This window comes from Lissotriton helveticus, chromosome 8 (assembly GCF_964261635.1).
Source record: "Lissotriton helveticus chromosome 8, aLisHel1.1, whole genome shotgun sequence".
In the NCBI taxonomy this organism is placed as follows: domain Eukaryota; kingdom Metazoa; phylum Chordata; class Amphibia; order Caudata; family Salamandridae; genus Lissotriton; species Lissotriton helveticus.
In genome coordinates, this window is record NC_136069.1 from 257466396 (window position 1) to 257489831 (window position 23436).

General features: G+C 45.4%; 1 protein-coding gene across 2 annotated transcripts in view; it reads left to right on the top strand.

The window, feature by feature from the left end:
* Positions 1–23436, top strand: part of DYNC2H1 (dynein cytoplasmic 2 heavy chain 1) — a 1763151-nt gene that overhangs the window by 493662 nt on the left and 1246053 nt on the right. For both annotated transcript variants that reach the window (XM_078657019.1, XM_078657020.1), the window contains exons 26-28: positions 2708–3090; positions 3607–3739; positions 3830–3947. In XM_078657019.1, coding sequence (XP_078513145.1) covers positions 2708–3090; positions 3607–3739; positions 3830–3947 — 634 coding nt within the window. The remainder of the gene's footprint in view (positions 1–2707; positions 3091–3606; positions 3740–3829; positions 3948–23436) is intronic.

The window sequence follows — 23436 nt, forward strand, 5'->3', positions numbered from 1 at the left end:
ACAGGAATCCCGGTTGCCCAAATAGGAAGTAGAATCACCTCCTTACCGCAGTCTGCTCCTAGCGTCGGGGTGGGTTACGAACATGATTGCCAACGCAATCAGACACCAAACCTTCCTCGGAAGGAAAAACGGGCCGCACTCCCAAAAATGATGATTTTACACTTTTTATTTGGTTTTAATTTTCATTAAGTAAGGGCTTTCAAGCATGTCAGATCGACGCGTTTCGGTGTTGCCAAACACCTTGTTCACGATCACCTGGGCCCTCAACCATTCACCCTTAAAATATTCAGAATGCAATGATGTCATTTCCTCTTTAGGTGGCCCCTTGCACTCTGGAACATGTAGTTTCCAATTATTCTGTTTGTTTCTTTCAGGAATGTGTTAAGTTGTATTCTTGTTGGAAAGTTCATCAGTTTACCTCCTCAAACTGTTTAAAACATGTTACGTCGTTTTTTATCTTTTTTTTATATATCTTCTTTTTATTCATTTGTCTCCTCTCATGTTTCAGTTCACTAGCTTCTTTGGTTCTGTTTTTTCTTCTTTTTTCTTTTTTTTCCCTCATTTTTTCAACAGTAACTTTATTGTCCCATATTTTACTGAAATCTTTATATATTCTCATATTTACTCCCTTCCAGTGGGGCTAATAATCATTCCTCTTATTCAGCCATTATAATTCATTGTGGAGGACAATTCTTTTTTACAAATGAATATACATTTCCTCCGATTGAGTCAGTCCATGTGGATGTAATGTTCTTAGGTTGAAGAGGTAGCTCGATTCCTTTTGGCCGAGGATCTTTTCTCGATCTTCCCCCCGGTCTCTTTTTGGAATTGTCTCTATTCCGTAGAATTTTAGTTGTTTCCAGTCTCCCTGATGGAATCGTTCCATATGTTTTGAAATTGCATTGGTTCGGTCTTTATGTATTGTAGCCCTCACATGCTCCATTATTCCTGTTTTCAGCTAACAGATAGTGCTTCCCACATGTCTCTGTGGGCACGGACATTCCACTACATATACTGTATATTGTGTTTTACAGGTGATTAATTTGCATATTTCCCACACTTTATTGTTTGCCAATTTTAACTCTTTATTTGGTTTCACAATCTGGCACATTTTACATGCATGACATTTGACAAATCCTTTAGTTTTTAGCCATGTGTCTTCTTTTTTCTTTCCCTTGAAATGGCTATGAATAAAATGATCCTTGAGGTTTTTTGCCCTTCTGTAAGTTACTGTGGGATGATTTCCCACTATTTCCTTCACAGTTGGATCCAATTGCAGAATTTTCCAATTCTTCCTAAAGATTTTTTTTATTTGTTTACTTTCTTGGGCAAAATCTGTTATCATCAGTATTTGTACCGTTTTTTGTTTTTCTTCAGGCTTTTTTACAGCTAGACTTCTCGTTTTCTTTGGTTGGTTCTCTCCCAGCATTTTGTTACCATATTCGTTTGTATTTCCTCTTGATGAACCGTTCTGCTGTTTTTTTACTTGGTTACATCCACTCATCCTCTTCGCTGCAGATCCTATGGATCCTTAAAAATTCTCCACATGGAATGCTGGAGATTAGGGAGCTTTGATGGAGGCTGCTTGCTTCTAGGGTGGCATTTGTTGCGGTGGATTTTCTATGTATCTGATTATCCTTGATATAAATTTCAGTATCAAGGAATACCACCCTTTCATTGCTCATTGTGTATGTAAACTTCAGTTCTTTTGTGCAATTGTTAAGAACATGAAAGTATTCCTCGAATTCTGCTACAGTGCCATCCCAAATTATTAACAAATCGTCAATTAATCTTTTCCAGTTGACGATTTTGTTTGTCGATTGTTCATTCATTAGGCTCCATGCCTTTTCCTGCTCCCACCAACCCATCGTTAAACACGCGTAGTTGGGACTGAAAGAAAATTACATTGCGGTCCCACTGTTTGGCGGAATAGCTCTTCTCCAAAAGTAAATACGTTGTAGTCCAAGACAATAGAAATCATATCTAACAGCATTTTGTTGTGATCGCTGTATTTCATGTTTCTGTCTTGAAGGAAGTAATTGTAAGCTTGTTTTCCCATTTCATTTCCTATATTAGTATAGAGGGAAATAACATCCATCGTTATCAGGTAATACGATGCTTGCCAAGGAGTGTTTTGCGATGCTCTCAACAAATCACTTGTATCCTGTATGTAAGAACTTAATTGGGCTACATACGGTCTCAGGAAGTAATCTATGAAATCAGCCAATGGTTCCAATAAAGATCCCTTAGCAGACAGGACTGGTCTTCCCGGTGGTTATACATATATATTTGGGAAAAGGTAACTCGTTTTGCGTAACAAAGCTGACAGCAAGGTATTAGTTCTAAGGACTGCATTCTGGTTCAGTGTTTCAACAGCACGATATTAGTTTAATGTCCTCATGTGCCCTCAACAAGATGTAATTCTATTTATGTTACTCCATGTGATTCCATGCTTGAAAATGAGGTGTCTGATCCTATGAATTCTATATATTCCTATACATTTTTAAAATGTAGGCTGCCATTCTCTGTCTGTTGGCTATATTTTGTTTGACCACCTAAAAAGTGACATTGTTGATCTCAAATATTCATTTAATATTTTTGTGCATATCAATATTAACATGAAGGCAGTGTGGTATGATAAATGGTGCTGTGCAATATGTTGAAGGAAATTTAATTGACATTTGTAATCTTGTTTTGTTTCAAACAGGATTTGAACAGTCGAGCCCAGGGTGAAATCACAATCCGAGAGGCATTAAGGGAGCTTGATTTGTGGGGTGCTGCTTCAATCTTTACATTAACAGAGTACGAAGATAGTCAGTCCAGAACTATCAAGCTGATTAAGGACTGGAAAGACATTGTGAATCAAGTTGGGGACAATCGCTGCCTCCTGCAGTCTTTAAAGGATTCACCGTACTACAAGGGGTTTGAGGATAAAGTGTCTATCTGGGAAAGGAAGCTAGCTGATTTGGATGAGTACTTGCATAATCTGAACCAGATTCAAAGAAAATGGGTGTATTTAGAACCTATTTTTGGTCGAGGTGCACTCCCCAGAGAACAAGCACGCTTTACCAGAGTTGACGAAGATTTCAGGTAAATTCTTCCTTGTATTGTTTTCCTTTATAAAATGTTTGCTTTATACCATTATGGATAAGTTGTATTTGATATTGCTACTGTAAATTTGCCATGATACAATATCGGACCTTTCCATTTTTTTAAAAAACATTGTGAAAAGATCAACTCCCTTTGCTTTATCTTTATATGTATCATGTGCCTGTTTAGTGTTTTGCTTTTATGATTAGCCATGTAGGTTTAGGAATAGTAATAACTAAAGCATAGCTTCGACATTGGTGAGGGCATGATATGCAGTTGGGTTGCAGTAGTGTGGGTTCACCCACCCAGGTCTGCTGTTCTTTAATCAAGGAAGTCTGCCTCAAAATAAATTTAAAAAAAGAGAAGCATTACTTTTCTTTATGTTCAACCTACCATGTCATTATTGTGTAATTTGGTGAAATCCTTTGATGCTACAGAAGCCTATGCTCTTCCTGGATTTATAAACTAATAATATTATATGGACCCTATGAAACATTTTTGCTTCTCATGTTTTAGGTCAATCATGTCTGATATTAAAAGGGATAACAGAGTAACATCATTGACTTCCCGGGCAGGAATAAGGCATGCCTTGATTACCATTCTCGATCAGCTTCAGCGATGCCAGAAATCTCTTAATGAATTCCTTGAGGTATATTTTGTTTTTTTTGTAGATAAAGCGCAACAGTTGTACTTGGTTCTAGTACAATAAATATATTTTTGAAATGTGTTCTTCCAACAGGAAAAGCGGTCTGCATTCCCTAGATTCTACTTCATTGGCGATGACGATCTGCTGGAAATTTTGGGACAGTCTACTAACCCAGCAGTCATTCAGTCCCACCTTAAAAAACTTTTTGCAGGTACACAATATTGTATTTTGTATATGACACAAAATCCTTGTCAAATCTGTTATTAACATTTTGTAAATGCTCATAGACACCAAAGCTGCTGCATTACCTGCAGTTCTTATGTTCCGGCTTCGTGAGCTTGTTTATTATCAGGAAATTAGAGACCGGTTTTAAAACTGGGACGACTGGCTTCCATGTATTAAACCATGCTTACATTACCATTGATGTGTCTAATGACTATGGGTATATCGCATATTTTGAAAGTCAATTGGCTATTCTAGCAACACAAATTGCAGTGTATATTGAAATTCTTTCTTTGCTTAGTTTAAAAATTTAGATTTTTTTAACTATGAATAACATTTTTATTATGTTGTCCTTAATATTTTCATCTGGTTGTGAAATTGTATTCAGTTGGAGCGTTTCTGTGTCAAAAGATGTGGTAACTTCACATTTTTTGTTTAGCCTCTAGCCTTGCACTCCTCTGTACAATAGGCTTCTCATTCTCTGTTGTGAGGAATGACCAATGTGCATTTCCTTTTAGCAGTTGGTTTCAAAACTGCTTGTTTGCTGCCTTTCCTCTCCTCTTTTAGGTCTGATGTTAGCCAAAACTTCTTGCTTTACATTTTTTGGAAAAAAATACACGTATAATATACTTATGTAAAGGGGCTTTCAGCCAGGTGTATTCATTCATTAGTCTGCTGGTGTGTCATTCACATTTTGCTTCCACCCACGACAGCATACAGCAGGGGCGGGGGTCAGCCCACTTTAGCTACTGGGTAGGTTCACTTTGAGTAACTACATTTTGCTCTTTCACTAGGTGCACATCCCCAAACAAGGTAGTTTTTTCAGTGCCAGTGTTTTTGTTTCTTCTTTATTGCTCTGGTGTTGCCTTTATGTTTAGTGTCTGATATGATACCCAATGCTTTCTGCCAGCTCTCCTATGTGGAGAACAAGGCCCATTGCAGCTTTATCAGTTCATATCTCCTGCTAATGGTGTTGTAAATTCCTTTTGGAGTGGTCTTTGGTTTTTTTCCTTACTGCATTTGTTTCTCAGCATACTGTTTTAATGAAGTTGTCATGTTTTTAGTGAGCACACAATGAAGTGCATTTATAACTGTACTCCTGTATGTTATTCTGGTTTGTATTTTAATTGAGGGCTACAGTTATATTTGTAAACCAATTTAATCTGAAGGTGTGCTGTCTGCATGGCTTTCTAGTTTGCTTTTAGTGGTCTTGAATGCTCTTATATTTGTAATCCAATTACGTCTGTAAGTCCTGCTTTAATGGCTTTCTAGTGTGCCTTTCGTTTGTGCTTTTGTATGTCCTGCTTATATAGACATTTAACTATTTTATTAATAATATTCTATATTCTTGTACTATCTATCTATCATATATATTGTATCTATCTATCTATGTAATTCTATTTGTCCATCTAAGTTTGCAACCATGTCTATGTGTTTGTTAGTACCTCTACCTTTGCAACCCTACCTATCAGTCCATCTACCTTTGCAACCCTATTTATCTGTCTATCTACCTTTGCAACTCTGTTTATCTTTTATATTCTGTCTGTCTTTACAAACCTATCTGCCTGTCTGTGCAAACATCTGTCTGTCTGTTCAAGCCTCTGTCTGTCTGTGCGAGCCTTTCAGTCTGTCTTTGCACTCCTCTGTCTGTCTGTGCAGAGTCTGTTTGTCTGCCTGTTTGTCTCTCTGTGGAAGCCTTTCTGTTTGTCTGTCAGTCTTAGCCTCTCTTTCTCTGTGCAAGCCTGTATATTCAAGGCTCTCTAGTTCAAGCCTGTCTATTTAAGTCTCTATGATCTGTCTGTCTGTGCAAGCCAGTCTGCTAGTGCAAGCTTCTCTGTCTGTACAACCCTGTCTGTTTCTGCGAGCCTCTCTGTCTGATATGCAAGTTTCTCTGCTTGTATGTGTCTCTGTGCAAGCTTCTCTTTCTGTCTGTCTTTGCAAGCCTCTCTTTCTGTTTGTCTGTGCAAGCCTGTCTGTCTGTGCAAGCCTGTCTGTTTGTGCAAGCCTCTTTGTGTGTGCAAGCCTCTTTGTCTGTAAGAAAATCTTACAAAAAAGCATTAGCAAAGCAAGAGGCTGGCAGCCAACAGCAAACCGATTGGGTTTTTTGAAACTGGTGTTAGCCAAGATCTTTTGATTTTCTACATTTATGTGTACATCATAGTTACTTAGAGAGGTTTTGAGCCAGATTTCACCCATTAATCTATTGTTGTGTAATTCAAATTGTTTTCCAGCCACTTCAGCATGCATCATGGGACAGTGGGTTAACATGCTGAAGCCACTGGCTGGTTTCACTTTGAGTTACAGTATGCTGCTCTTTCACTAGAAAGCATAAAAAAAGTGATGGGTGGAATGCTTGAATTAATCTCAGCCACTAGCAAATACTAGAGGCCACATCCCAGTCCATCTGTATCCTGCACAACATGCCAACTCAGGTTGGGCCCAGCCATATGCAAATCATCCTTGACCCTGCTTTAATGAGAACAGTCCAGGCCAGGTGCACCCTGAAATGGAACACAAGCAACCCAGGAACGGTTGTGCCCTAATTAGTGCTCATCAGTCTTGTAAAGCTTTCACAAGGAGCACACCCAAAGTAGTCCTCTTCGGTATCAGGTACTACTATAGTAATGTGTGCATTTTTTTTACCCAGAAATATTTTTGGCTGTAGACAATTTTTATTTTTAGATTGATAGTCTGGCTGCTTCTCCAACAATAAAGTTTTGCAAAAATTAGGACAGAACAAAACAAGAATTACCAAAGCCAAAAGGCTGGCAGGCAACGCCAGACCTAGTGGCTTTGCCAATGCTTGTTTGCTTCATACGTTTTCATTAGATTGGTGTCTGCATGTTCCATACATATTCTTTAAAACTCTTAATATGTTAGTTGTTTTGTTCTCGGATATTTACCTTCGTACAAACCGTGTGAACATTTCTCAGTTTCTTCTGTTGCATGTTTTTTTCTTTTTTTTAAAGATTTCTGTTTATTGTTACATTTTTTAAATGTTTCAGATTGCGTCCTTCTGCAGACAGTAGTATGATTCTACACACAGAATAAATATACACCCATGTTCTCATCATCTATCTCAATCATAGATTATTCAATCATATGTCTCCAGAATTATTATCAGGACGTAATATGCTTTGCAAGAATTACACAGGCATCTCTCCAAAGTGAGTGAATTCACAGGTAAGCCAAAGAAGGTTATTCGGTCTGCAAGAGAAGCTTGTTTTGATCCTCAATTGATCCAACAATGCTTTGCAAAAGGAAACTGCCATAGGCTTAGAAACATCATGGGCCGAGCCTCCAAGCACTAGTAGTGTGTATGATCTGACCACATACCTACACCTTGTTCCTATGTTAACAATATGTCCATACCTGTGGTAGTGACTGCATTCAGGTGCAATGTTGTAAATCTCGCTGTATACAAGCCCCTGCCCACTAAAGATCCAGAACAACAAGGTGATTATTCTGATGGATACATCTGCCTGTGGATTCCTAACCTTTTCAATATCTCCTGCGCCAGCATTCCGCGGAAACTTTCCTACTAGCTCTCCTCGCCGGCAAAGTCGTCACAATGCCATGGCTCCGCTCGCGACTCCGCATGATGTCACCGGAGCCTTAAGAGAGCCTCGTCGGCATGATGGCGTCCGTTCCATTTTTTCCACGCCGTTGACGCGTAATGGTTTTGTGAGACTCTCCATACTGTTTTTGGGTTACTTTGTAATTTCTCCAGGTTTAACTGTAGCTGTAAGATGGCGACATTGAGAAAGTCGGGATTCAAGTCCTGTAGAGAGTGCGGGGGTCATATGTCCATCACTGACCCCCATGAGGACTGTTTGCGGTGTTTGTCATTGGACCACGACGTGGAGGGTTGCTCATGCTGTCGCAAGAGGAACCCGAAGGCCTTGAAAGAGCGTGAGGCCAAGCTCTTTGTGGCTAAAGTAAGGAAGGAGAACAGGGGTTGAAAAAGGTCCAAATCGAAGTCGAAGTCTTCGACCTTCCACGCTTCGAAGTTGAGCAAGCATAATAAGAAGAGGAAGCATTGCTCTTGGCATCATTTGTTGAAGGGAAAGGCTTTGAGGTCACCTTCTCCGGCTCCTCGACATTGTGAAAAGGACTTTTTGTCGCCTTCGCCGTCCTAAGTGACTCTGGTTCATTCACCTTCACCTAAAGGTACCCCGGCTCGGTCGCCGACGTCGAGGGGCTCCCCGGCTTCAACAAGGACGTAAAGAGGGTAGTATCCCATAGCGGGGATACTAGTGTTGAGATGCCGAAAAGTAAGAAGACTGCTGAGTCTTCTTCCTCTCACAGAAGACCTCCATCTTCACCTGCATCTGTTCCCGACACACCTTTCAATGAACTGTCTATGAAGAAAATCCGTTCACCGACGGATCTATTGGCAACGACTATCTTGTTGAAGGTCGTTTCATTAGCACGAAAGGCATCAGAGCATGACTCCCTTTCAGTCCCAGTGACTACTGCGGCATCTACTATGCTGACAATCAGGATGATTATGATCCCATCATTGTCATCGATGAAGACATTGACGACAACTTCATCGTCATTGATGATGGTAAGAGTTTCGACGTCAACTCTGTCGACTTCCTCAGCTCCAACTCTGCTGCCTCTGTCGACGAAGATTCCATCCAGGGCAATATCCTAGACGATCCCGTCGGCGGCACTGTCAACAACCTTTTCGACAGTCGTAAAAGGCATCATTTTTATAACAGAAAAGGGCATTCCAATGCCTGCTCATCATGAAATTTCAAAAGTGTCTCCTTTACCCCCAGTAACCTGCTGGAGATGTAGAAATCCAGGAATGAGTGTCTCATTGGCCCTGCATACAGCCTTCACAACTAATTGTCAAGTTTCAAGAAAAAGAGGATAAGGATAATAAACAAGGCCCTTCTGCCTATCTAAAAGGTGAATTATCTTAATGCCAGGAGCTGGCTCAAGAATATGACACCTTCCTGGAGCACTACCCCTACGATGAACCAGAGGAAGAACAGCATTATGGCCAGGGGGTCTCTGTTGTGGTCCCTATATCATTCGTCACCGATTTGCTCATTGATTAATGACTGCTATAAAAGTTTATCTGAGCCCTGCGTCCAAATGCAGCAAACTCCGATGTGGGTGAATGCTCCTGAGGTGGTATCTCTGTCAAAGAGCCATGTTAGGAGGCAGCAGAAGGAAAGGTCTGTGTAACCACCTGTTCCTATTCAGGATGCCTGTACCAATGGCAGTGGAGACCAGCAGCCTGAAGACGATGAAATTCCTTTTGACTCAACAGAGCACCCAGAAAGGGATGTCTGTGTAGAACCATTATCTCCGTCTCCTACCCCCAACCCCTAACCCCAGCAGATTCACCTCCAACTGATATTGGTGGCTCTCATGAGCTCCTCGAGAGAGCATTTAAGCACTTCTACTTACCACTCCCGGCCAAGCGAACCAAATGCTTTCTTTATGACTTCAAGGATTTGGCTCAGCACACTGTATGATCTATCCCCATCATGGAATATGTCTGGCAGGAGGGGTTGAAGTTAATGAAGATGCCGGCTTCATGGCTGTTGTGGTTCGAAAACTAGATAAAAAATATAACGCCCCTGACAACAAGCCAACTTGTCTTATAGGCCAACATCTACAGGACTCTGTTATAATGCAGGCGGCCCAACAAGGGTAAAAAAATGTGTCTACTTCTTGCTCGGCCCTCCAGAAATGGAGGGTAGAAGGTTGGGTAATATCGGCAATCGCTTCTCGGCTATGGCAGCAACATCGATTAGGGCTTCCATGGTGCTGGCCATTTTGTGGAGGTAAGACCGTCAGATGTGGTCTGACATGCTGAGGTTTTGGACTTTATCCCAGAAGACAAGAAAAAGGATGCAAATGAGATAATGCTGGATGGAGAGAAGGCCTCCTTGGAGATCATCGATGTGACCACAGATATTTCCTCTACTGCCTTTCGCTATATGGCAGGAGCTGCTGTCAAACATCGCCAAGGCTGGCTCAAGGCAACATCGTTTCACCTGAAGTGCAGCCCAAGATCCTTGACATGCCATTCGATGGAGAAAATCTTGTTGGAAGCATGTGGATGATTGCTTGCCTCCCATAAAACCTGACACCGAAACTGGTCGCTCCTAGGGCACCTTACAGCAGCTGTGGTTTCAGACTTTTCAAGGGGACCAAGGAAGAGGACAATTTACAGCTCGAGTACGTTACCAGCAAAATAGTCTTTCTCCCAGCAGGGGTTTCGCTTGATGTATCCTTTCCACAAACATACAGAATGATCGCAGCATCTTCTTACACTAGGCAACCAGCATGAAGACGTCCTCCTGCTGGAGGAAAGTCACTTGACGGTTCTAGATAGCAATGATACCTCTCGGGCACCAGTCACCTCAGTCACACCTCAACAATTTGGAAATCCCCTATCCACATTTTACTATCGATGGAAGAGCATATCTTCTGACAAATGGGTGTTAGACATAAACCAGCATGGTTACACCCGAGAGTTTGTTAAAAAGCCTCCCAATATTTCACCACGCAAAACAATGCATTATCTTCTATCTCTGCTGAATTAGGAAATTCATTTACTTCTCTCCAAACATGCGGTAGAGGAAGTCCAAGGTATCAACACCACACGGGGTTCTTCTCCAACTTTTTCCTTATCAAAAAGAAGTCAGGAAAATGGAGACAAGTAATAGATTTGAAGCTCTCTAACAAATTCATCATGTAACAACCTTTCAGGATGCTATCCTTAGAGAAAATTTTGCTACTCGTAGATACAGGGGATAACATGACATTCCTGGACCTGCTAGATGCTTATTTCCATATACCCATGCATGTGAAGCATAGAAAATTCCTGCATTTTGAGGTGGCACTGTGCCATTACCAATTCAATGTGCTTCCTTTCGAGCTATGTTTGAGGGGCTTCACCCTGACGACTGGTTAATAAAAGGACCCACTTCTCACTCTGCAAGACAATTGACTGGGGTCTGTCTGAGGCTATTCAGAACTCTAGGCCTTAAGCTTAACAGAGAAAAGTCGTCTCTAATCCCATCCAGCCTTTTTCCTGGGGGCAATTCTGGATATGAAGGTTGCCAAGGTGTTTCAAACAGAGAGGATTCATTGTCTCAAGTCAATAACAGCTTCCCTTTCCACAAGAAGGTTTACTTCTGTCTGGAAGTACAAGTCCATGTTGGGATTGATATCATTGTGCATCCCATTGATTCCAAACTGTTATCTATGCATGCATCCATTGCAAGTTCAACTAGATAAACAATGGGTTCAGTGTCAGGGCCCCTTCGAGGACACAATTTCATTTACAATGAAGCTAGCGATGTCTTGGTTGATTAACACAGACCGTATCTCTCAAGGTCTCTTATTTGTTCTTGTCCATATCGTTATGACAACAGACGCCTTCTTGGAAGGCTGGGGACTCGCCTGCAAGATTTGGAGATTCATGGAAAATGGACTGCTCAGGAAGCATCATCACATATAAACCTTCTAGAGCAGAAAATAGTCTTCCTTGGACTTCCAGGCTTTCCTTCCCAAGCTCTGCAACTCTTCAGTCTTGGTGAGAACAGACAACACTACAACAATGCTTATCTAACCAAACAGGGGAACACAATCGCAGATTCTTTCAGCTCAAGCTCAACAAATCTGGGAATGGTTACTCACCAACAACATCACCATGAAGACAGCATGTCCCAGTGGTAGAGAATGAAAGGGCAGATTCCCTAAGCAGGGCAGTCAAACAGTTCCATGAGTGGGAAATCAATCAGTGACATTTAACACAGGTGTTTCAACATTGGGGGTTGCCAAACTTGGATCTCTTTGCTACTGTTCACAGCAAGAAATGCAGGCTGTATGCTAGCAGATACCTGCAACTCGGGTCCTGGTAAAATGCATTCCACCTAGCATGGACGGGGATGTTTGCGTATGCTTTCCTTCCTTATCCGCTCATCCCCAAGGTCATTTGCAAAATGAAGCAGGAACCTTGTCATAGCTCCATTGTGGCCAAGCAGTACTGGTTCACAGAGCTTCTTTAATGATCATAGTGCATATATATTCCCCTCCAACCATCGGAGGTTCTTCTGTCGATGAACAAGGGGCAGGTTGTCAGCCTGGCTCCTCACAACAATGAGTTTGGAACACTAAATATGCTTGAGGATTACAGATCGATCTACGGCACGCTCATTCTTACTCCGCGAGTAAATGTTATCCTGCAAAATGAAAGCGGTTTGGTAGTTCTCTGTCTCTGCAGCCCCCTCTAAGGCTCAGCACTTTCATACCTTTATTTTCCTTTATAAAACTCGTGCTTGAAATCTGATATATGGTAGCTCTGCAGAGGATGAGTGCCTCAGGGTCTGTGCTCTGTATGGCTGAAGTTTAGATGCATTAAAACAGTGTGAAGTGGCTAAAGATGTCTATTGTTTTCAATGTAATTCTTAATGCTAATGTATTAGCACTGCTTATATTACTGTTACTGTGAGACTGTCACCATGAAGATAGGGAAGGTTCAAGCATGTGGGTCTATGAAAGATTTCAATACCGGAGAACCACAGTGTAAAGGTAAGTAACTTGTTTTTTCTTTTAGGTGTGTCTCTGACCCCACACCCACACTTGCTGGCCACTCCCCTATTGTACTCAGGATCACAGTACCCATCCCTTTTTATGCCCTACGAGCGATGCTTCAGGTAATGTGTTTGTGGTACTGCTCGGGGGCAGAAAGGCATCAGTGCTGCTCTGTAGAAGTCAGAATTGCCCTGGGGTCAACCAAGTTTCAGCATTGCTCCTTAACAGGACCAGAGCGTCTTTGGTTGAATCTCTATAAAAAGAGGTAAATGCTATGCCCTTCTAATCTCCTAAACTGAAACCCTGGTTACTTTCAGTACTCTGGTCCCATCTGTGTTTAAAGGATGCGTTCCCATCCCAAGACTAAACACAGAGCAGAGAAACAGAAAAATAGTGATTTAGTACAAGCAAGATATGTAGCAGGAACATATACACAGTCACCCATCTCAGGGGAGAAAATGACAAATTAGATTCATTGATAAAGAAAAGACAGTGAAAGTGAAACCCATCCCTGGTGCGCCTTTCACTCTGCAAAAATTGTAGAACAAGAGGTCCTTCTCCTTCAGTGCAGATGGTAGTCAATGTACTAGTTCTGACTTTAATTCCAGAATTGAACTTCTCATGTGTAGTTATTTTGGACAGGTATGATTGTTTTGGACATTAAGAAGGTACAAGGACTGAGAGGATATATTTAATCAAAGTTATTGTTTTAAGGCTCTTCCTTAATTTCTTTTAATGTACTACTTCAAGTGTATACATTTTAACATGCAGTCTTAAAGGCTTTCAATAAAGATTTTGTGGTGCCCATATCCTCATATACATTTGACCTTTTTGGACAGGTAGTACCAGCAACCTTCTTAATCGCCTATCTACACTGCACTAGGCATGTTATCATTGTCTCTCATAATTCAGCCCACCATAATATCTACCAGTTTCACTGGACTTTGGCAATGAGATCCTTGCCAAGCGAATCTCATTTGAGGGTTTTTCGTGTTCTTTGCCAGACATTATTGAAGTTACATGTAGTAATGATAGGCTTTCCTCTTTTACACTTTAACTGTACAGTTGGTGTCATACCGCTATCTAGTTCTGTGGAATCTCATGGTCTAGCTTTTGACCATATTAATACTTGGTCATTGGGTTACTTGTTTGGCTGGCGCACAGAACATTTGAGATCTGTGCTACGCGTATATGAAAAGCAACTTAGCAACTGAACTATACTATAGGACAGCAACTTTAGGCCTTCAGACACAACCATTGCATCCCGGCTTGGCAGCTTTGGTTTCTGTTCCTCCCTCTTCTTCTCCTGTTAGATGACATGAGGAATATATAGGGGATGACAATGAAGATTTCAAGGAAGATAAAGACTCCAGCTGTAGTAATGCTTTCTACGGTCTTCTTATGTTTAGGTTTGTAGAAGCCTTCAGTAGACTCTGCTAGAACAATTTGCTGTTTCTGGTGTTTTTCCAGGTGTGCGCCCACACACCCAAGATACGTTGTCAGTGCTGGATGTGGAGTTTGAGAGTCATAGAAAAGTACTGAGGTGCATTTTATTTGAACCTGACAATCAGTACAGAACTCCTGCTATTATGCAAGAAACTCTCCAGTCTCTGTTTGCAGTGATGCAAACAGATAGAGATGCAAAGGACAGAGGTTCTTGGCCCCATGTTAACGCAGTACTGAATAAGGAATCAAACAACATGGAGGCACAATGCAAAATTATTTCCTAGAAGTCTGGATTGAATCTCAGGCAAGTCAAGGCTTCTATATTGATGCCTAGCTAAAATATGTTTGTAGGGTAAGAGATTAATAGCTACATTAAACACTAACTCACAGATGGAATGCTACATCAAAATACATTAACTGTGCACAATCCAGCTGTCTCTCCAATTACTCGTGGAGTTTATGCTTGCCTCTGAACCTGCACAGTGCTCCGCTCTTTCTTGGTTTGTGCTATAGTAATACCACATACAAACATATATATGTACTTACATATAAATAGCTAAATACCTACTCTTCTTAAGAAATCTGGTATTGAGTTAAGAGGGGTGCTAAAAAGTTCATGAGTACTTAAAAGCAAGGTGCCTATGTGCCTAGCCATGCATTGTGTGGAGCAACTTATCAAAATTTGGAAATTCTAGGCAATGTCTTTGGCATTGTATGGAATACTTTCCTGTAACGTTCTATAATTGATGCCCTGCAGCAATGTAACTCTGAAGTGCTCACTATCTGGTTATTAAGTGGCATCTCATCAATGCTCCTCCAGATTTCAATATTCTGAAGCTTTGAGTCCTGTAAGACAACCACCCTTTCTTGTACAATTCTGCCAATCTAAGCAAACAACATTGATTGTAGTCTACAGTTAAGCCTGTTTGCTCAACACTCAGAATGCAGTTAAACATTGTAAGCCATGCTCATGATATCCCCAATATTGAAACAAGGAGAGACTCTGTAATGGAGCTGCGGTGTAGGAGTCATTGAAAGCAGACAGCGTGGTTTGACAGTGATACCACACTCAGATTAGCAACGCTGACTTAGTAAAAGAAGGTTCTCTGCTTTTGGGGAAAGCATGCTGGACATACTACCTTCTATGGTTATGATCTGAAAGAGACATGTTAGTGATAGATTCCTTACCTTAGAATATCCCCAGGCGTCAGACTGGATACGGAAAGTTTTGCTTAGCAGTACCCCTGCGCGTCAGTAGGTGGCGTCCTGCGGCTCTGCGTCTGTCTCTGGCGTCGCCAGCACGGAGATGACATCACGGAGAGTACTTAGGCGCCACCCGTGCGCGCTGACGTCAGTTCTTTCTTTTTCTGCTCCAGCAAGCGCAGATCCGGATTGAGCATGTACCTTAGTCACTTTTTGACATACGTAATATGTCGGTGGCGGATCCCCACGATGTGTGCCCTTTACTGCCTGGAGACAGATCACGACTCCCCGGCCTGTAGAGCCACGGCCCGAAAGCCTTGCGGGAGCGGCGTCGGAAATTGCTGGAAGTTCGGCATTCGTCACACCGCCGCTCTGGATCCAGGGACCGTTCCCGCGACCGCTCCCGGGACCGGAGCCGTCGCTCCTCGGGCTCCAAGTCTTCACCTTATGATTCCGGTAAGCAATGCCATAAAAAGAAGTTGAAGAAGCGCGTTCGCTCTCTGACGTCCCCCGTCGATCCTCGGAGGTGGACGAGGGGGACAGGGGTTCTGCCCCTGCGGCTTCTCTGGAGCCTGGGAGTCCCACGGTCTACCCGCCATACCCAGGTCCGTCAGCGACACCCGAACAGGTAAGTTTCTTGCTGCCATGGACTGCCTTTTTAGGCCCAGGCTCCCGCCGGTGCGCCTTCGGGCCCCGCAGTCCCCTGTCCAGATCCTGTTTGCTCAGCAGCTCCGCCACCGGCTCCGGCACCACAGGATCCTGCGCCGCTAGCTCCGGCCCCGGCGCCACGAGGTGCAGCACTGCTCCTGCACTGCTCTCGGTTCCACCCCTGGCGCCACACTGGGTGCAGTTTATCCCACCCTTGCCCCGGTTCCAGGACCATTTTGTTCCGGCCTGGGGCCGCATTAGGAGGCGGCTCCGGCCCAGCCCTAGCCAGCGCTGTTCTCAGCACCGTTCCCTAAGCTGTTCGTCCCTTCTTCGGCTCCGGCTCTGCCGCCGCGACCGGCTCCCTCTACGCCAGAGGCGGACGTCGACTGGAACGGATCGGAGGACCTTCTTGCCCGGCAATGTGATTCCGAGCAAGATTTTGTGGACGACCCGGAAGACGCAGGCAAACTCGATGTCTCTTCTGACCCGGGGTTTGCCTCTTCTACTATGGCGGAGGGTGCTTCCTACATCATGGTGCTCCATCGGGCTGCGGATGCTCTCAACCTCGACCTCCCTACGGTGGCCCTCAAAACCAACCTCCTTACCGAGGTGCTCCAGACGGCGTCTACATCGTCGGAGCTGCTGCTTCCTTTCAATGATGCCCTTACCGAAGTTCTCTTGGGCACTTGGTTGTGGCTGGCCACGGGGGCCCCCGTGGATAAAAACGTCGCCAGGCGTCACCGCCCAGCGCCTGGTACACCCGCCTTCCTGACCACTTACCCTACGCCTGAGAGCCTGGTCATTCAGGCCTCGACGTGGCAGAGTGCCTTTCCCACAGCTCTGCCAGATAAGGACTCTAAAAGGCTGGAACAATGTGGTAAGAGGTTGTTCTCCTCGGCCAGCTTAGGGCTGCGGTCGGTTAAAACCGCCTGCTTGTTGGGCTGTTACTCCCACGCAGTGTGGGATTCCGTTGCTCAGGTCTTGCCTCAGTGTTCTGAGGAGGTCCAGGCTATTCTTTCCCAAGCGATTGCTGAGGGTAAGGATGCTGCTACGTTTGCCATCAGGTGTGGTTTGGACACCGCTGATTCGTTGGGCAGAGCAATTTCCACGACTGTGGCGTTGCAGCGCCACACCTGGTTGCGTTCAACTGGGTTCTCGCCCGATGTCCAGGGCTCGCTCATGGACATGCCCTTTGATGGCTCCCGCCTATTTGGCGATAAGGCCGACAATGCACTGGCGCGTTTTAAGGATTCACGGGCCACGGCCAAGTCCTTTGGTCTTTCTACGAAGAACCCTGCCACTCCTGGGTTTCGTTCCTTTCGTGGCCAGTCCAGAGGCACCCAGGCACTCTCCTCCAACAAGCCTGTGCAGAACCAGCCTCAGCACAGCCGTGGCTTCCGCACGGGCGGGTCTGGGAACCAGCGTGCGGGTCAGTCCACCTCTACCCCCGAGGTTTCCACCTCCAAGCCTTCCTAATCCGAGCTTCAGGGAGCACCCCAAGCTGGTGGGTGGCAGGTTCCGCCACCACTGGCGCGAAATTACATCAGACAAGTGGGTGCTGCAGATAATCTGCAAAGGTTACTCCCTTCCTCTTCAGTCCTCCCCCCCAGCTATGCCACCTAGGGGCCACCGCATGTCGGGGGATCATTTGGACCTTCTCCGACAGGAAGTTACGGCCCTTTTGGCCAAGGGGCATTCGAGTACGTTCCCGGGCAGGAATTAGGGAGCGGTTGTTATTCCCACTACTTTCTGGTCCCCAAGAAGGACAAGGGGGGCCTGCACCCATCTTGGATCTCCGGGATGTGAATCGCTTCCTCCGAAGGAGAAATTCAAAATGCTGACTCTGGCTCAGGTCCTGTCTGCCATCGACCCTGGAGACTGGATGGTAGCGTTGGACTTGCAGTACGCTTATTATCACATCCCTGTCCCTGCCCTGCTGGTCCACCAGTGCTACCTGCGGTTCACGGTAGGCCAGGAGCACTCTCAGTTTGCCGTGCTCCCCTTCGGCCTCACCAGTGCCCCTCGGGTGTTCACGAAGGTGATGGCGGTGGTCGCAGCTCACCTACGTAGGTCAGGGGTGCCAGTCTTCCCCTACCTCGACGACTGGTTGTTAAAGGCGGGCTCACCCCAGGCAGTCGTCAACCACCTTCCGACTACTGCCAACCTCCTGCACTTGCTGGTGTTCTCCATCAACGTGACGAAGTCGCACCTGAGTCCCTCTCAGAAGCTCCCCTTCATCGGAGCGGTTTGGATTTGACGCTGTTTCACGGTTATCCTCCTGTGCAGCGAGTCCGGGATATTCAGGCTATGATTCCAATCTTTCAGCCTCTATCCCAGGTTTCGGTCAGGATGACCCTCCAGCTTCTGGGCCTGATGGCCTCCTGCATCCTGCTGGTGACACACGCCAGATGGCAAATGCAGGCTCTGCAGTGGGACCTGAAGTTCCAGTGGGTACAACATCAGGGCAACCTGTCCGATCATGTTCAGATCTCAGGGGGTACTGCACGACAATTGCAGTGGTGGCTCATGAATTGCGATTGGGTCAATGGCAGGTCCGTCTCCCTTCCCCAACCGGAGCACACAGTGGTGACGGTTGCGTCCCTCCTGGGATGAGGCGGCCTCTTGGGAGAGGCGGAGATCAGAGGCCTCAGGTCTCCGGCGGAGTCCCGGCTCCATATCAACCTTTTGGAGCTCTGGGCGATCCGACTTGCACTGAAGGCATTCTTTCCCTCTGTCCGGGGAAGTGTGGTGTAGGTCTTCACGGACAACACCACCGCCATGTGGTTTTGCAACAAACAGGGTGGGTGGGGTCCTGGACCCTATGTCAAGAGGCTCTGCGCCTCTTGGCATGGCTGGAACATCAAGGCATTACCTTGGTGGTTCAACACATGACAGGTTCTCTGAACGCCAGGGCGGACAAACTCAGCCGCCTGTGCATGATGGATCACGATTGGCGTCTGAACTCGGACGTGGCGCATGGTCTCTTTCTGCAGTGGGGAGAGCCTTGGTTAGATTTATTCGCCACCGAAGAGAACGTGCAATGTCATCAGTTCTGCGCGTTGGAATTTCCAAGGCGTCACTCGCTCGGAGACGCTTTTCTTCGTGAGTGGAGTTGCGGTCTGTTGTACGCATTTCCGCCTATACCACTTCTGCCCAGAGTGCTGAAGAAGATTAGGCGTGACCAGCCCAAGTCATTCTTGTGGCTCCGAACTGGGCTCGAAGAGTATGGTATCCCGAGCTACTCTGTATGAGCGTCGATCCTCCGATCAGTCTGCCTCTTTGGGAGGATCTTCTGTCGCAGCAGTAGGGGACGGTCCTCCACCCGAACCGGTGGAGACTCCACCTCCATGCTTGGAGATTGAGTGGCGACAGTTGACAGCTTTTGACCTTCCTCCCGAAGTTTGTAATGTCATTCTGGCAGCCAGGCGTCCCTCCACTAAAACAGTATACGCCTGCAGGTGGAACAAATTTGTGGCATGGTGCACAGCAAAGGCTGTGGATCCCCTTTCTGTCCCTCTTTCGGAGGTTCTTCTGTTTCTTCTGTCTTTGGCCCAGCAAGTCTCTTCTCTGGGCACTATCAAGGGTTATCTTTATGCCATCTCCGCATTTCTAAGCCTTCCTGACCAGCTTTCTCTTTTTAAGTCCCCGGTTGTTAACTGCTTCCTCAAAGGCATTACACACACGTTTCCACCCGTGCCTTTCATAATGCCTCAGTGGCACTTGAATCTTGTCTTGACTTATTTGATGTGCGCTCCCTTTGAGCTCCTTCTTAACTGTCCCTTACGTCTTCTCACCTTAAGGACGTTTTTCTTGATAGCTATCACCTCTGCCAGAAGAGTGAGTGAGCTCCATGCTCTTTCTTCCAGACTTCCTTTCCTTTCAGTTCATCCGGACAAGGTGATTCCAAGGACCCGTCCATCTTTCTTGCCAAAGGTTGTCACGCCCTTCCACATCGGGCAGGCCATCACTTTGACCTCCTTCTTTCAGCCTCCGCATCCTTCCAGGGAGGAGGAGAGGCTCCACCGACTGGACCCAAAACGTGCGCTCGCACTCTATCTGCAGCGTACACAACAGTTCTGGGTGGATGATCAGCTCTTTGTTGGCTACGTGGGAGCCAAAAATGGTCGGGCTGTGCACAAACGGACCCTCTCCTGGTGGTCGTTCGTTGCATCAAAGTCCTTGGCCAAGAAAGAGCCTCCTGTGGGGCTGCGTGCCCATTCGACAAGGGCAACTGCAGCCACTACTGCCTTGGGACACGGCGTTCCCTTACAGGACATTTGTCAGGAAGCTACATGGGCCTCGCTGCACATGTTTACGAAGCATTACTGCCTTGACAATCAGGTCCGGAGAGACGGCTTCTTTGGCCGTTCTGTGCTCCGTGACTTTCTGGTGTAATCTTGTCCGCAGACCTACCACCGGGGTTGGTATTGCTGGGGTATCTATTCTAAGGTAAGGAATCTATCACTAACGTGTCTCTTTTAGATGCACAAGTGACTACTTGTGTAACGATATATCTGTAAGAGACATTAGTTAGTGATAGATTCCTTACCGCCCCACCCGTCCTCTCCGTTCTGCGAACTAATTGCTAGGGTTAAGGTCATCCCTTTTAGGGCCCTAGTTTTATGCACCAATGGTCAGTATCTTGCATGGCTCTGCGTTTCCGGCGCGGAAAGTCGTGTACAGAACAGACGTCAGCGCGCATGGGTGGTTCCTAAGTACTCTCTGTGATGTCATCTCGGCGCTGGTGACGCCAGTGATGGACGCGGAGCCGCAGGACGCCACCTACTGACACGCAGGGGTACTGCTAAGCAAAACTTTCCGGATCCAGTCTGACGCCTGGTGATATTCTAAGGAAAGGAATCTATCACTAACTAATGTCTCCTATAGATATATCATTACACCAGTAGTAAATTGTGCTTTTGCACAAGAGTTCCTTCTTGCCTTAGTTCTTCCTATACTCTCCTGCCTCCTTCTCAACCCCAATCTCCTCCTTTTCTTGTGTTCCGAGAGTGCCTGTTACTATACAGGAACAACTCTTCAGTATTTGCAAGGAGTTGTCATAGTTCTTACAAAGAGAAGCTCATATTCAACTAAAAGCACAGTGTTGAATCAGCTTAGGTATGAACACCGTCTCGCTATAGTAAGACACATAATATTATTGGTGATCATAGTGATGTAAGGGAATAATAGGAATGCATTTTATTAAGACACATGCACATAAGTATAAAATTCTAAACCCCAATACACACATTTCACTTAAGGGATAGTTTTAAACCTATGTAAGTAGTGAACTGGCATAGACTAATACATGGACGCATTGAAAAAGATAACTGTGAGTTCTACAGAAATACATTGGTCACAGTGCACATTAGCTTTAGAAAACATACATGAATGTTGTATGGTCGATCTATGGTCGATCTATGTGCGCTGGACCATAAAAATAGATTATATTTCTTTGCAGACTCAAACTTGAGAGGACATCAACAATTAGTAGAGACATCACAGAAAAGGCTACCAGATTTCTATCTGTTAAACAAGGAGAGGCCAACATTCGAAGGAGTCAAGCTATCTGGCTGAAGACGGCTGATAGCCAGAAATCGGTCCTAGGATGCTTGATTCCGGTCCAGGGAAGACTTGGCTTGGCAGTTCGGGCTGGACTGTTCCCATGAGGCACAGGGTCAAGACTGATTTGCATATGGCCGTGTCTGAACTGGGGTGGCTTGTTGAGCAAAATAACAATGGATTAAACCCAGATCTGTGACTGGGGGTGACTGTTTTGTCATTGTGCAACATTCCGTCCAACATCTTGTGTGTTTTGCGGTTCACCCTATGTGAGAAGGGTATGCCCAGACGTGGGTCCCGTGCTCACTACGCAACTTTAGTCAAGCTATCCTGGCTGAAGACGGCTGATAGCCAGAAACCGGTCCTAGGATGCTTGATTCCGGTCCAGGGAAGACATGGCTTGGCAGTTCGGGCTGGACTGTTCCCATGAGGCACAGGGTCAAGACTGATTTGCATATGGCCACGTCTGAACTGGGGTGGCTTGGTGAGCAAAATAACTATGGATTAAACCCAGATCTGTGACTGGGGGTGACTGTTTGGCCATTATGCAACATTCCGTCCATCAATGGCGACGTACGTGGAGGAGCTACTGCGTGAATTGTTTAGACCGGCCTTGTCAGCTGTTATGATAGTGGAACGAGCACACAGATCTCTGGGCCCCAGACCAAATCCGGGGGCACCACCACGGCCTATAAGAGCGCGCCTCTTGAACTATGCAGACAGAGATGTGGTGTTGCGTGATGCCCGGGCCAAAGAACCGGTGATGTATAAAGGCGACAATCTGTCGTTCTTCCCAGATTACACTCCAGGAGTACAGGCGGCGAGGAAGGAGTTCGTGCCGGTTAAACGACTGTTGCGAGAGGCCTCCGTACCATACTCCATGTTCTACCCAGCCAAGCTAAAGATCACACATGAGGAACAGGCACACTTCTTTACCGATGCAAAATCCGTGCTGAAATTTACAAAACATATCTGCAAGGGCAGAAAGATGGCTCCATCAATTGACAAGGCGCTTGGAGAATCTGGTCTGGATGATGCGGACTAAGGGGATAAAAACTAGGACTGACCAAGCTGGATAAGTGCATTGACAGGAGAGAACTGGGCGGAGGGATGGATGCGGAGCCGATGCTTTAATCTGCCTAGAATAAGAAGAGGACGCTTCGCAATGCACAGATTAAGAACACTGTTAAACTGGTTGATAAACTGAGATGGCCACTATGTTCAGGGCCTGCTTGGAATAGGCGGGTGGGGGAGACCAATTGTTGGACGGTCGGCAACCACATTACGGTGTGGGGATTCGCTGCTGGCCCACTTCCCCTAGCGGGTGCTCCCCGATTGGTGGATCACATGGAGTTACATGACTATTTTTGGGAGTGTTAAGGGTCTACATCTCGACCTGATTGGGAGGTTGGAGTGGGTGGAGGGCGGGAGGGACGGGAATGGGGTTCAATGCATGTTATATGTTTTTTGTTCTCTTATTTGTTTCACCACACGTGCACTTCGATACACTTGGAAAATGGCTGCATGCATGTAATCCTGAGCCGGCATGAGAAGCACCCTAATTGGGGTTACCAACGTAGAATTAAGTGTTATAACATGGCACGACATGGTGGATACATATAGGTTGTTGACCTGGAATGTCAGAGGTCTGAACTCTTTGAAAAAAGTTAGGCAGGTATTGACATATTTGGATAGGCACGCAATCCACATAGCTCTATTACAGGAGACACATCTCACTAAACCTTACGGAGGGGGGAGTAGCTGGCAAATGGGCAGGCTTTAGACTGTCGGCTTTGTACTCAGCCTATGCCATGGGGGTCATGATCCTGATAAAAAGGGGAGTGGATTTTCAGCCACTACACACGTATGTGGACGAGGACGGAAGATGTGTGATGGTATGTGGCAAATTGAAGGGAAGAGTGATTACTATTGTTAATATGTATGGACCCATTACAGACGATGTGACTTATGTCCAGAAAATGCGTAGGGTGTTGAGAGAGTGGCCTGAGGTCCCAGTATTCCTGGGCGGTGATCTCAATACCTATTTGGAT